The sequence below is a fragment of the Empidonax traillii genome, unplaced genomic scaffold (assembly GCF_003031625.1).
Source record: "Empidonax traillii isolate 1590-97213 ecotype Southwest subspecies unplaced genomic scaffold, ASM303162v1 scaffold181:size1721324, whole genome shotgun sequence".
Lineage (NCBI taxonomy): Eukaryota > Metazoa > Chordata > Aves > Passeriformes > Tyrannidae > Empidonax > Empidonax traillii.
This window is the reverse complement of record NW_020955374.1, coordinates 1,702,059-1,714,417: the sequence shown is the minus strand read 5'-3', so window position 1 is coordinate 1,714,417 and position 12,359 is coordinate 1,702,059. Positions and strand designations below refer to the sequence as shown.

Sequence of the window (12,359 nt, the reverse complement as noted above, 5' to 3'; positions counted from 1 at the left end):
AAAAAAAAAGTGGCAACTTAAGACACAGTAAGAACTAGATCATTTTCCTATTAGTGAGTAATGTTCAGATTTAAAACCTGAACAATCCATCACATCCAACCTCACAGTCATTAAGGAAACAAGCAATGACAGATGCGTGCTCCTTGTATGGAGCTGTGTTGATACTGATCATTGTTCTTTACCTGAGTATTAAGGTAGTGATGTGCAATTATTAGTAAAGTCAACCAGCTCAAAACTGAAGGGGTGGAAAACCATCTCCCTTTTGAATCTTGACAGAATACTTCTGTAGAAGGATTCATTAATTTTCTGCCAAAGGAAAACTCATGAGAACTGTATAGCCAATCCAAAGCAGAGTATAATTTGGAGACAATAAAGAAGACTAAGTACCTCCTCACACAAGAATGAAGTGGCACAACTTCAGTGAGAGAGAATGGGAGGAAACTATCCTCAGCAGTCCATATATTTGCTACTTGGTATTCACACTCCAGTATCTATTCCCCCTCTTAGAAAAACACTCCAATGAGAAGGGAGCGGGGTTATGGAATCAGCTTTCTGTGCTCATGCAGAGCAGGAAAAGAAAAACACTTTCCCGAGCCATTCACCATCCTTTCTTAATCCTTTCAGATTTCTCAGGATGAACTTTGCCGCCGAGAGGGTGGGGGGGAGGGACAATACGAAGAACTCCGCAAAAAAAAAAAAAAAAAAAAAAAATCCACCTTCCGCTTCTGACCCCGAGCCAAAAGCCTGGAGTAACCCTTGACCTGACACAGAGCCCTCTTGGTAGTCGCGCCTCCCACAACCCACCCAAGGGCAGCAGAGGGAACGACGGGGCAGCGCAGCACCTCTCAAACCAAGCCTCTCTCCTCCAAAAGCGCGACGCCACAACACGGAGTGGTGTTGTGTTTGGTTTTTTTTGTTTCTTTTTTTTTTTAGGATATCCTCCCCGCGGATGAGCGGATCTTTCCACGCGCGCTGCCAAGGTCCATCCTTCCCTCCCCTGGCCGCACACACGGCACTGGGCGTGTAGCCGGGGCTCTATGTAACCCCGCCGGCACGGCTCGGCCCCGCCACAGCCGCTCTGCTCCGCGCCGGCCGTCCCGGGCGCTCCCGACCCTCCGGCAGCGGAGCGGGGATGCCTCCAGCGCCGGCGGCCGGACCGCCGCCCGCCGAGCCGCGGGCAGCTCCGCCGCGGCGGAGCAGAAAGTGAAAGTACCTGCGGCCGGCGGAGCCCCATGGGAAAGGCAAAGCCCGGCCGTCCCGCCGCCGCCTCTGACAGCGCCGCGATCCCGCTCGGCGGGCGGGCGGCCGGGGGCTGCTGAGCCCGCCCGGCCGCCGCGGCCCCTCTCGGCCCCTGCGCGGCGCTCCGCGGGCTGCGGGCGTCATGGGCGACACGGCGCCGCCACCATGACCGCGGAGCCATCGGCGCAGCTCCCTGACATCCTCCCCGCGGACCATGTTCCATGGTAAGGAGCGCGCCCCGCCCCGCACCGCTCCGCTCCGAAGGCGGCGGCGGGAAGAGCCCGCTCCACGGGAGCCCCGCTCCACCTGCCTCCCGGGCTGGGATGGGATGGGCTGGGCTGGGCTCCGCCGCGCTGCTCCGCGCCGCTCCGCACCCCCGGCCGCGCTGGCTCCTCACCGGCTCCGCTGTGCCCGTGCCGTCGGCCCCGCCGTCTCGCCTGCTCTGCCGGCGCGGTGCCGCCCGCTGCCTTTTAAACCCGTGGTGACGGCCGGGGAAATTCCCAGTTTTGCTTTTTTTTTTTCCGTTTTCCCCGTAGAATGAAAGTAAAAGCGTCCGGTTCCCATCCCGCCTGCTGCCGGGAAGCTGATCTCGGGAGTGGCAGAGGCAGCGGGACGGCGCGGGGCGGGGAAGCTGCGGGAAGCATTACCCTGCGCCGGTCCGCGCTCCATCCACTGCGGGCACCAGCTTCCCCGTGGGCATCTGCCCCCCTGTGGGCACCAGCTTCCCTGGAGGCACCAGCTTCCCTGTGGGCACATCCCGCCCCGTGGGCGCGCCCGGAGCAGGTGCCGCGCAGGGCCGGCGGTGCCTCGCCCTCGGGTCTCACCTGCGGAGCGCCCTCCCGCCCCTGAGCAGGGGTTCCAGGGGGGCAGAGGGAGAAGAGCTGGCACTGAGCGGCTGCCCGGGGATTGCGGGCTGCGGAGTGGCACCGGGGACAGAAGGTGCCGCCCGCTCAGACGGGGAGGGGTTGTGGGGAAGCGGGGCTGCTGAGGGGATTTCGGTGCGTGCGGCTGGGGACGCACAGGAGGGGTTTTCTGAAATTAAAAATCCAAGAGGGTTTTTCCAATTATTTGGAAATACTGGAATACTAAGTATTCCTGTCTTTTCTGGGACAATTTTTGGGGCTTTCCAGATAAGACTTACGAGTTTCTGGGAGTTTACTAAAAAGATGGGGTATTACAGTAATACAGATTCTTTTGAAGTGCTGGTCAAATGGAGTGCTATAAATTCCTCTTCTTTTGAAGTTACCTAACTTTAAGAAAATCCCTTTCGATTTTCAGTGTAAAGCTCCTGGAGCTTTTTATGACAGTCATCTAATGGCGCTTTTCCAGAGGACTCATTCAGAAACGTCTGAACAGATTCAATCCCGGTCCTGCAAAGGCTTAAGGGACTTCACAAGTGTGCAACTCACTATCTCCTTTGATTCTATAATTTCCTCATTTAAAAAAAGACTCACAATCTCTACAATACAGAGAAAGTAAAAATAAAGAAATAGAAGTGACCTTGCAGTTTTCACCTGTTGTCTCCACTTGTTGCTGAACAAACCAGGTTTTAAGTGATGGAGTCAGATTGGTTTTAAATTAGAAGACTGTTATTTTTGTCTCTTGAGACAAGCATATCCAAGTTTCTTGTATTGCTGCTACAACGCAAACAAGCATTGCAGTTCTTCCCCCCCCCCCTCCCCCCACTGGAATCAAGAGGTACAATGGTAGATTGGAAAAATGTCCTGTAATTGAGTTCTTGCATGTTTTTGGAACATCTTTTAAAATATTAAATCTTACTCCTTCAAACTGATAATTTGCTCGACACAGTTATAGTTAGTATAAAGATTTACAAAGGTAAAGCTCTGTGGAAGTCAGGTGTGTCCACTTGGATCTTGAAGATTGTAATAGAGTTGCCTTACATGGTTTTTATATTTATACATGTAGGATCCATTTAAGATCCACTTAGATTTTCAGGCTAGATTTTTTGAGAAACTAATAGACCTCAGTTCATCAGTATATTGAAAAGGTTAGAAAATTTGGGTTTCAATCCATCAAATTTCCCAGTAAAATTTGGTCACTTGCCACAAGAATGATTCTTGCTTGTACGTGTAAAACTTTTCCAGTCCTGTTTCTAGGACAGAGGTGTACATCACAGCATGTTCACAAGCAATCTATGAGAAAAACAAGCTTTTGGTAGTCAGGAAAAGTGGTATGCATTCTTATTTGAAGCACATGCTCTGTGTTTGGAGTTGGCTGGGATGGGCTGTAGAGGACTGTGTTTGTTTTAATGGCTGGGAGCACGTGGTGTGTCTTGGGGTTCTTGCATCACAGAAGTTAGGTGGGTCAGTAAAAATTGTGGTCAGCTTTCACTGCTTTTTCTTAGTTGTTGAAGATTTCTCTCTGAGTCTGTGATTTGCTAGTGACGCCCAGGCCCAGAGGTGCAGGGCTGGCTGTACCCAACAGCTCATCCTCACCAGAAAGGAAGGAAAGTAGCAGCTAGGATCAGGGCATCCCTTCTTCCTTTCCTGGCTCCTACCCCATAGTTACTCTGTATGCAGTTGTTGTTCTTACTCAGTAGCAGAGATGGGCAGAAAGAGCTCATACTAGTCCAGCAATCTGCTGTGATCTTCGCTAGTCCTCCAACATAAATTTCTAGCTTTGCTTTTTTTCTCAAAATCTTTCATTTAAGCATCATCCTAGCCAGTTGAGCTGTAGACCAGAGTCCAGTTATGAGCTTCCTAATGTACCCAGTCCTTCATTCCCAATACCACGTCAGTCACCTGCAGCATTCTGGTACCCTGTCAGTCGCTTTGGGATCTTTTGGTATTTTGATCTCATATTTTCCTGTATGTCATGCAAGGACAGAAGACCAGGGGTCTGAGCAAAGCAAGCCAGTACACCAAAGGGAGAAACAAAGAGAGAGGCAGTGACATTTGTTCCAAGAGATTGCAAAAATCTCAAAGAGAAGGTTGTGCTTCTGCTTTATCACCATTAGTATGGATTTGTACATTTGATCAGCCTGAAAATGTTTTTAAACACATCTTTGATATAAAGATGTGTTCATGGGGATTTGTAGAATTTATCAAATGAAAAATGGGCAATCGGGATGAGATTCAGCTGCAGGTTAAGACACTTGGATGTCTCAACTTATTTGACTTGTAGACACTTACTTGTCTACATATGGGCCACTTATGGGCCAGTTATGGTCAATGGAGAAACCCTGTCAATGCTTGCAGTGAAGTCTGAAGATGAATTCAGCCCAAGCAGTCACCAAGTTGCTGGTCAGCTCAGTAGTTTTATCCTCTTACTAAAGCTGGCTGAATCATCTTTGAGTATGAGGGAGTTTGGACACCCAAACAGTGTCTTAATCTGGAGCAGAATGCTTCTCTCAAGGAAAGACGAGTCATTTGTTTGTACAAAGATCCCTTTTAAACTATTTCAACAGATTACAGAATGTATTTGTAAATACAACATACATTCTGTGGCATTTGATGTATATTTAACTGTTCTTCTTGTAATCCAGCCTTTTTTAGATCTACTCTTCCAGTTCTGCCACTGCTCCTTGTTCTGTCTCCAGTGAACTCATCTAGTTGCGCAATGGAAAATAAAACAACTGAAATCCGTGTGAAGTATGAGAATATACTAATTCACGACATCAATGAGCTGGTAGGTAATAGCTCTTGGGCTTTCAAAAAATGTTGATTATTTTTAGATGATATTAAATACTAATAAAAGCTCTAGCATTAACACACAATAAAAGACCAGTTTAAAACCATGCGTTATCCTGGAATAGTGGCTTTATTTGAAGAGGTGCGACAATTTAGTCTCTTTAAAATCTCTGAAATCTGTGGATGCTGCTTATTTGCATGTATGAATACTGTAATACAGGTATTTGTGCCTGTGCATCATAGACACATGTACCATTTGGCTATAAAAGGGATAATATCTTGCATTAAAAGGTACTCTTTTCTAAAGTAGTTTCATGATTACTTCTGTTTGTATGTTTTTATCAAGAGAAGAAAACATTACACAACTTGTAATTTATTCTACTAACTGTAGACTTCTTGACTGAAGTTTTATGTTGTTCATTGAATACAAATGCCTACAGGCACAAAATTCATATGACAATAAAAGTTCCTTTTTATTTCACCTATTAATAATCTTATTTAGTCAACAAAGAAGGAACTTTTCTAGATGGCAGCAGAGAAAAACTTAACATTTTCACCTGTAAATCTCCTTTGTGCCTTTATCAGCCAGATTATAGGTTGGCAAAACAGTATCATAACAGTTTACCAATCTGTGCCCGAAGCCTACCTTCTGACTGTTCTTCATGAATTATTTTTTAACAATTAAAATAACCTGTCAAGATTTTCATGTGAGAAAACACCACAGTTGGATTAGCAGAGGCATTTCCATGAAAATGGGATTTTTTCTGACAGGTTTTCAGTCAATGACAATTCACCATTCTGTTGCAGTCTTAAATCAAGGTATGTTTGCATGAAATCCAAAATTGTATACTGTGCTTTTCAAAAGGTGTAATCAGAAGCCACTGTATTTCTTCACACTTATGATCCACCACTATTCTTCAGAGCACTATGCCAGTTGTTTCCGGCCTTCCTCTACGAAGACACGTCAGCCCTCATCTGGAAACAAAAATACCTCTAGGGTCAGAGAATGATCATTTAACATTCTGATCATGTTGTGTTTGTTGAGATTATGAAGAGAGAAGGGTACTTCCCTGTAGATAAGTGACCTTATCCTGAACAAGACACCAAAGTTGGGGAAAATATTCATGGCCTTATTAGAATAGACAACTCTTCACTTTAGTTTGTTGTCTTATTGCTGATAAAAACAAGTATCTCCAACAGAACATAAATAAACCCTCTTGGTGGGCAGGTATAGGATACCTATCAGAGAAAATAATATAACAGAAATAAGAGGCTTTGGGAAGCAGATCTTGCTGTCTTCCTGTGGTGGAGAGCCATGAGGTGCATCCCAGCTCCACTCAAACTGCAGGGTCAGGGAGGCTGGGACAACGTCCTGGGCTGGAGATGGCAATGGTTTGCCACTGCCCAGTTGTAGGATGGAGCTTGATGCACTTGGTGCCTCATGTCATCATCAAGGATTTGAATGGAGCAATGCCATTCTTCCAGGTACATTTTGGAAGGTTTTTTTTTTCCCTTTTTTTTTTTTAATTTTATTTTTTTAATAAATATTATGGAGCTTTTTTTTAGACATGGAGTTTTTTTGCAGACGGTATGTAAAATCAGTGCTGTGTGGGTGATAGCAACTGCTCACTAGGCACTTCCCTCCAATTGCAGAGCCAAAGTCAACAGCTTTCAGTCCCTCATCCTGATGTTTGAAGCAGTTATGGAGATTACTAGTGGGTTATATAATAGATCTCTGTAAGGCAATTTAATTTTCACTAATGTATTTTCTGAGGTCTGGATTTCCCTTAGGTTGGTTTGGTCACAGCCAATACTGTCTTCAGAAGTGGTTACTGTATCTTATGATAAAGGTGATCTAAGGAAGCCAGTGAGAATGGGTAAATCCCATAGCAGTTAGCAAATGAAGCTGTAGGTATATAGGTTTCAGGGTGATTACTTATTTGGTTATTTATTTATTTGTGCCATTATTTATTTATTTATAACTTTTGGTGCTGTGTGACTGCAGTAAAACTTCATTCTGTTGTGGTGCAAAGAAAGACATGCTTCCAAATTAGATTAGCTTCCAAAGGTTGTTGATTTGGCTTTTTTTGTTTGGTTGGCTTTTTGGTTTTGGTTTTTGGGGTTTTTGTTTGTTTGTTTGTTTGTTTGTTTTGTGGTTTTTGAATTTTGTTTTGTTTTGTTTTTGGTTGGTTGGTTGGTTGGTTTTCTCAGTGAATATTTGACTCCCTAAAGTCTTGAGTTTGAAAACACTTCCTGGATGAAGTTCTGTTCATCTTGGGTGAAATTCCAAAATATAGACACTTACATGGAAATCTACAGAAAAACTTTAAGAATTAAGTTGTCTAATGTGTTCATACAGACGCCTAAGTGAGGAGATCTAACACAGTATTGTCATGAGCTGCCTTTTTTAAAGCTTTTCTGGTTGCACTGGGTTATATGGATATAGACTGAATAAGAAAACAAAGCTTTTGTTGAGTTGGGTTCCACTGACATCTTGATGACAAGTGTGAAAGTAAAAGAAAACAACAATAGAGATTAAACCACTGATAAAGATTATAGTCATGCAAAGGAGCAAGTGATATTGCTTAGTCCATATTCTGTTACTACATAGCAAAGTGAGTGCTGTTGCTGTTTAGAGCCTGGGTCATGTATTATTTATCGAGACGAACATTGACAAACATTTTATTTATTGTATTCAATGTTAAAATTCAAATGTAAGATTTAAACATTGCTGTATGTTTCAACATTGCCAAAGGACAACGTAATTTGATAGAATAGGAAGATGTAAACTGAACAAATTTATGTCCAATTCTGGGTTTTCCCATACGAGAGAAATACGGAGCTATGGGAGAGAGTCCAGCAAAAAGCCATAAAGACAATGAGCAGATTGGAGCATCTGTCTAATAAAGAAATGCTGAGAGCTGGGACTCTTCAGCCTGGAGAAGGCTTAGGGTGATCTCATTGATGTGTACAAATACCTGAAGAGAGGGGTCAAAGGGTACAGAGACAGGCTCTTCTCAGTGGTGTCCAGCAACAGGACAAAGGGCAGTGGGCAAAAACAGAAACACAAGAGGTTCCCTCTGAACATCAGGAAATACTTTTTCATTGTGAAGGTGTCTGAGCACTGGCACAAGTTTCTAAGGGAGTCTACATTCTTGGAGATATTCAAACCCCATCTGGATGTGGTCCCAGGCAACTGGCACTAGGGGCCCTGTCTGAGCAGAGGGGTGAGACCAGATGGGCTCCTGTGGTCCCTTCCAGCCTTGACCATTCTGTGATTTTTTGTGATTCTGTGAATACCTTTAGATAGTGTAGCTGGATTGGGATTTTATTTTCCAGCTTGCCGAGGAAGAGCTCAGAATTGTACACTAACACTACTACACTGACTGAGGAGATGCTACAGAACAATTTACTGTTGACATCACTGGCGGTTAGGCAGGAAATTTGCTGACTTGATTAAAAGTACTTCCATGTCTGAATATATATGATATTTTACAGGTAAATATATCTGCCCAGAATCGTGACAGGTGCTGCAGGAATAGAAAACCTGAAAATACAAAAGTGTTTTTCTGCAATGATACTCAGGTAAAACTTAACTTCTCAGAATTTAGAGAGTATAAAATCAAATGAGTTCTCTGTACACTCTAGTCCCTGAATAAAATGTTATGATAGTAATATAACCTTTTAATAGTCAAATCACAATATTTAGGGTTGTTCTTTTTTATGACTGGAATCACAGAATTTGTCAAGAAAACTAATATTTTTAAAATAAAATATTACACAATTCTATATCCAAGAAATGTGGATTTTTTTTTCTACTATAAAGATTTTTCTGTGCAAACAGTAAAATGGAAATGGAATTAAACATTAAAATTTCCCAACTCTGTTTTTATTTTTCTACAGAAAATTTTATTAGCTAAGATTTTCACTTTGGATCTGAAAGCTTTAATAGTTTGGGCACATCTCAAATGGCTGAAAGCACAATTGTCAGCCGTTGCTGAAGATTTTATCATGACTTGATAGAAGGACTGACTCCAAAAATCATTTCATGTTTTCCTAACAGCATCAATTGATTACATGATGGCTGTGATTTCTCCCTAACATCCTTATGTTATTATTATTACTATTACAAATTGCTTCTTTAAATATTTTGAAGACATGGCAGGTATGTTGGAGTAGTTTTGCGTTTTATTGGAAAAGATTAGTACTATGAAAGCAAAAGAAACTAATGATGATTGATGGAGGCTTGTTTTTTTTTTTTTTTTAAGACAAACAAACATTGCAAAGAATTAATGGTGCAGACTTCTCAGGACATGTTTTTCTTTCTCCCTTGACAGGAAATAGAATCACTACAGAGCATGGCATGCAACATGCTCAGATTCTTTCATAAGCAAAGACTCAGCAAAGCCTTTAGATGGAAAGCAGCATTCGTCTCATGTGGGACATTACAGGTTCTAAAGTGCAAATGTGAAGGACATAGAAAAGAAAAGGTGAGTGGTAATGATGGTCTACAGTTTACTTATCTGACTTACTGCTTAGAGCTATTCAACACAGACTCTCACATCTACCTCTCAAAGGTACAACTATCATACGCGTCAAATGCAAGAGGAATTTTGCTCTGTATAGCATATGTCTTGTCATAGACATTAAGCCCAGTGCAAAGTAAAACAATCCCCTGGAATTCTATGGTGAAGATATCTACTCTGGTTCAGTACTGAAATACCTAAGTTAATTCTCCGGTAAAAGGCAAAGGCCAGATGTGGGCAAAGAAGGTGTTTAACTTCTCTAGCATATAAAATCATAGTTACTCCTCATTGGGGTTCTACCCTAAGAGTAATGTTAAATCTGGTTTGTTTCAAGAAACAGTTAGGGGGGAGTTTCTCTCTTTTCCACAATTTCTTTGGTCTTTATTTTAACCACAGTATCTCAAATTCAATAAGAACAGTTAGGCATGATAATAATTGGATTTTTAGCCATTGGTAGAATCTTCTTTTTAATGTGTCACTCAAACATAGCGCAGTGATCTACAGGCTACCATAGCAAAGAAAGGGTGTTCTTTTAAATGTGGCTCAGTGTTACCTACTGAATGCAAAAATATTAACCAACATCAAAAAGTCTCCACATAGGCACCAGAGGATATAAGGCTTAAACAGTTGGATTGAAGGCTGCATTTAACTCATTCTTTTACTCACTGAAATGGAGAGACCCATGTAATCTGGGACCAGATCTTCAAAGTAATGTTAGATAATTTGCTTAGCCACCTGTGCTGAATCCACTGTTTGCTTTCCTTTAAAATATATCCCAGTCAAAGTCATAGAAGTCAGTGTCACCCTTGCAACTCCTGCCTAACCTCATGGATGCCTGTTTTTATTTAAAGACCAATTAAAATAATATAGTAAAAATTATAAGTAGCCATTGAATATGAAAAAAGAACCACAGTAGTTTTTTCTGGTTGAGATCCTGAATCCTAGGCCACAGCACAAGCCCCTAGAACAAGTCTGTCTTGTTCCACCAGTCTCAACACATGCAGTCGAAGTTTGGCTCACAATTTAATAATTGGCTTTATTTTCCCAATCCTTCAGATAACGGAGGATAAATTTTAAAGCACTGACGGAGGACATACATGATCTCAGCTGGACATACTCATTTCAGCTGTCTCTATTTGCTGTGTGTCAAAGCTATGTTCTCCCAGTCCCACAGTGAGGGTGGCACACAGGGGTGTGGCAGCAGGGCTCTGTTCAGAGCGAGAACATCAGGGTGATGCAGGCTGTGTACTGCCACAGCTTGCTTTGTGAGCGCCCCAGCTTTCTGGCTTACCACGTGTGGGACCTGAATTATTTATTAAAATGTAATGGAATCGGTTTGTTTTAAGAGATGTGTGCAGGAATAGAATAAGAAGTCCTCAATTAACAATACAATCTATTCTTTTTCAGATTTGTCCACATGTAAATGTATTTAGCAAAGAAGATACAGAGACAGGTGAACAGTCCAGAAAGAAATGTAACCAAGAAGTTTGTGAACTGAAAGAAAATATATCCAGCCTTAGATCCTGCTGGAATAAATTTGAAAAAATAATTTCCAGGTGATTCCAGGTGAATCCTGCTCTTTTCTTTTGAAGTGGCATTACTTGGTATCTTTGCATTTTACATGCATTCTTCAAGTAACCTTGCTCGCTTATATAAACACTTTATGCCAGAATTCTGATGGAAAGCTACTGTACCTTGTTCATGGAGATGGAATAAACAGAAATGTCTGAACAAGCTGCTGAAGTCCAAAAAGTGGAAATAAAAGACCAGCTATGTGTAACAAAGAACTCTGCAGAAGGCTGTGTCCCACCTTTGTGCTCTGGAAACTACTTTGAATATTCTGATTTTTCAAGTAATGTTATAATACCATCACATGAAAGCAATCTACTTACATGTCTACTGCAATTTATAAAATCATCTTAGAAGCTGCAGGTGAAGAAAACAGTATGGAAAAGTAGCTGGTTTCTTTACATCTACGTAAAACTCATCAAGATCCAAAAGTAACAATCAAAGCAGCAGCTAATCTTGGGTATGTTCTGCTGATACAGAAGTGTTTTCAGTGTAGGTCAAATGGGTCTGCTAACTGATCTGGGTTTGGAAAGAACAGAGATGAAGTCAACTTTTGAAAAACTTAGGAAGGGTACTGATTTTTGAGAGATGTAGCATGCTTCTGCTCTCTGAAGTAGAGGCAAGACAGCAAATCCCATGGAATGCAAAAAAGGAGAGGCCTGAATGTAAGTTTGTTCAGCTGACTAGCAACACTATCCTCATGTATTTGGTTAACCCATAGTTAGCTGCAGGAGGAGCTAGAATTTCTTAGCTTTGGATTGTGATTTGTTATATGCAATTATTTTATATAACGTGTTTTAAGATGTTAGACAACCATGAATTAAAATGTGTGAATATTGTCAGAGAATAATATATTGGCATTCAACTAATAAAGTGTTCATATTTAATTTTGGATAAATATAAGTATTTTTATAGTTGTTTATAACTCTTTTGCAGTTTCTTACTTTGATATTATAACTCCTTTGGTAATAAAATATTTGTCTTGTATTGAATTGGGCTGTTCACTTTTTCACTGTCACTACTCCTTTTTTAGCTTTTTTTCACGGCCAGTCATTAAAAGGACACCTGGTAATGTAACTTCCAGCTGGTACTTCCCTTTTTAAAATACCTGTTTCTTAGCTGCCTGTAACCTGGCCAGTTTAGGCAAGTATTTCCATACCAACCACCTGCCCTGAACTAAATACTTTGGGAAAGCTTTAGTTAAGCCAGTCTGTTGTTTCCTGGTTCAGAGTAAACCAATATATAATACTGTTCTATCTGTGCTAAAAGCATCTTTTTGTAGAACTATTCTGAGAAAATTCTGGTATTCAGAACAAACACCAGAAAAAATAGTGGGCTATATTTCAAACTGTTCAGTTGACTGGAAACAGCACTT

The 12,359-nt window shown here is 41.8% G+C and overlaps 1 protein-coding gene across 2 annotated transcripts; it reads left to right on the top strand.

The window, feature by feature from the left end:
- Positions 1–1,370: 1,370 nt before the first annotated feature.
- On the top strand, positions 1,371–11,956 carry IL7 (interleukin 7). Of its 2 annotated transcripts, XM_027886189.1 has the most exons (6): positions 1,371–1,463; positions 4,745–4,887; positions 8,388–8,474; positions 9,227–9,379; positions 10,823–10,981; positions 11,086–11,956. In XM_027886189.1, exons 1-5 carry the CDS (start codon positions 1,454–1,456, stop codon positions 10,973–10,975), a joined length of 546 nt encoding a protein of 181 aa, XP_027741990.1. In that variant the 5' UTR covers positions 1,371–1,453; the 3' UTR covers positions 10,976–10,981; positions 11,086–11,956. The 2 variants fall into 2 exon arrangements, with proteins under 2 accessions (XP_027741990.1, XP_027741989.1); XM_027886188.1 differs by having other exon boundaries at positions 10,823–11,956.
- The last annotated feature ends 403 nt before the right edge of the window (positions 11,957–12,359 follow it).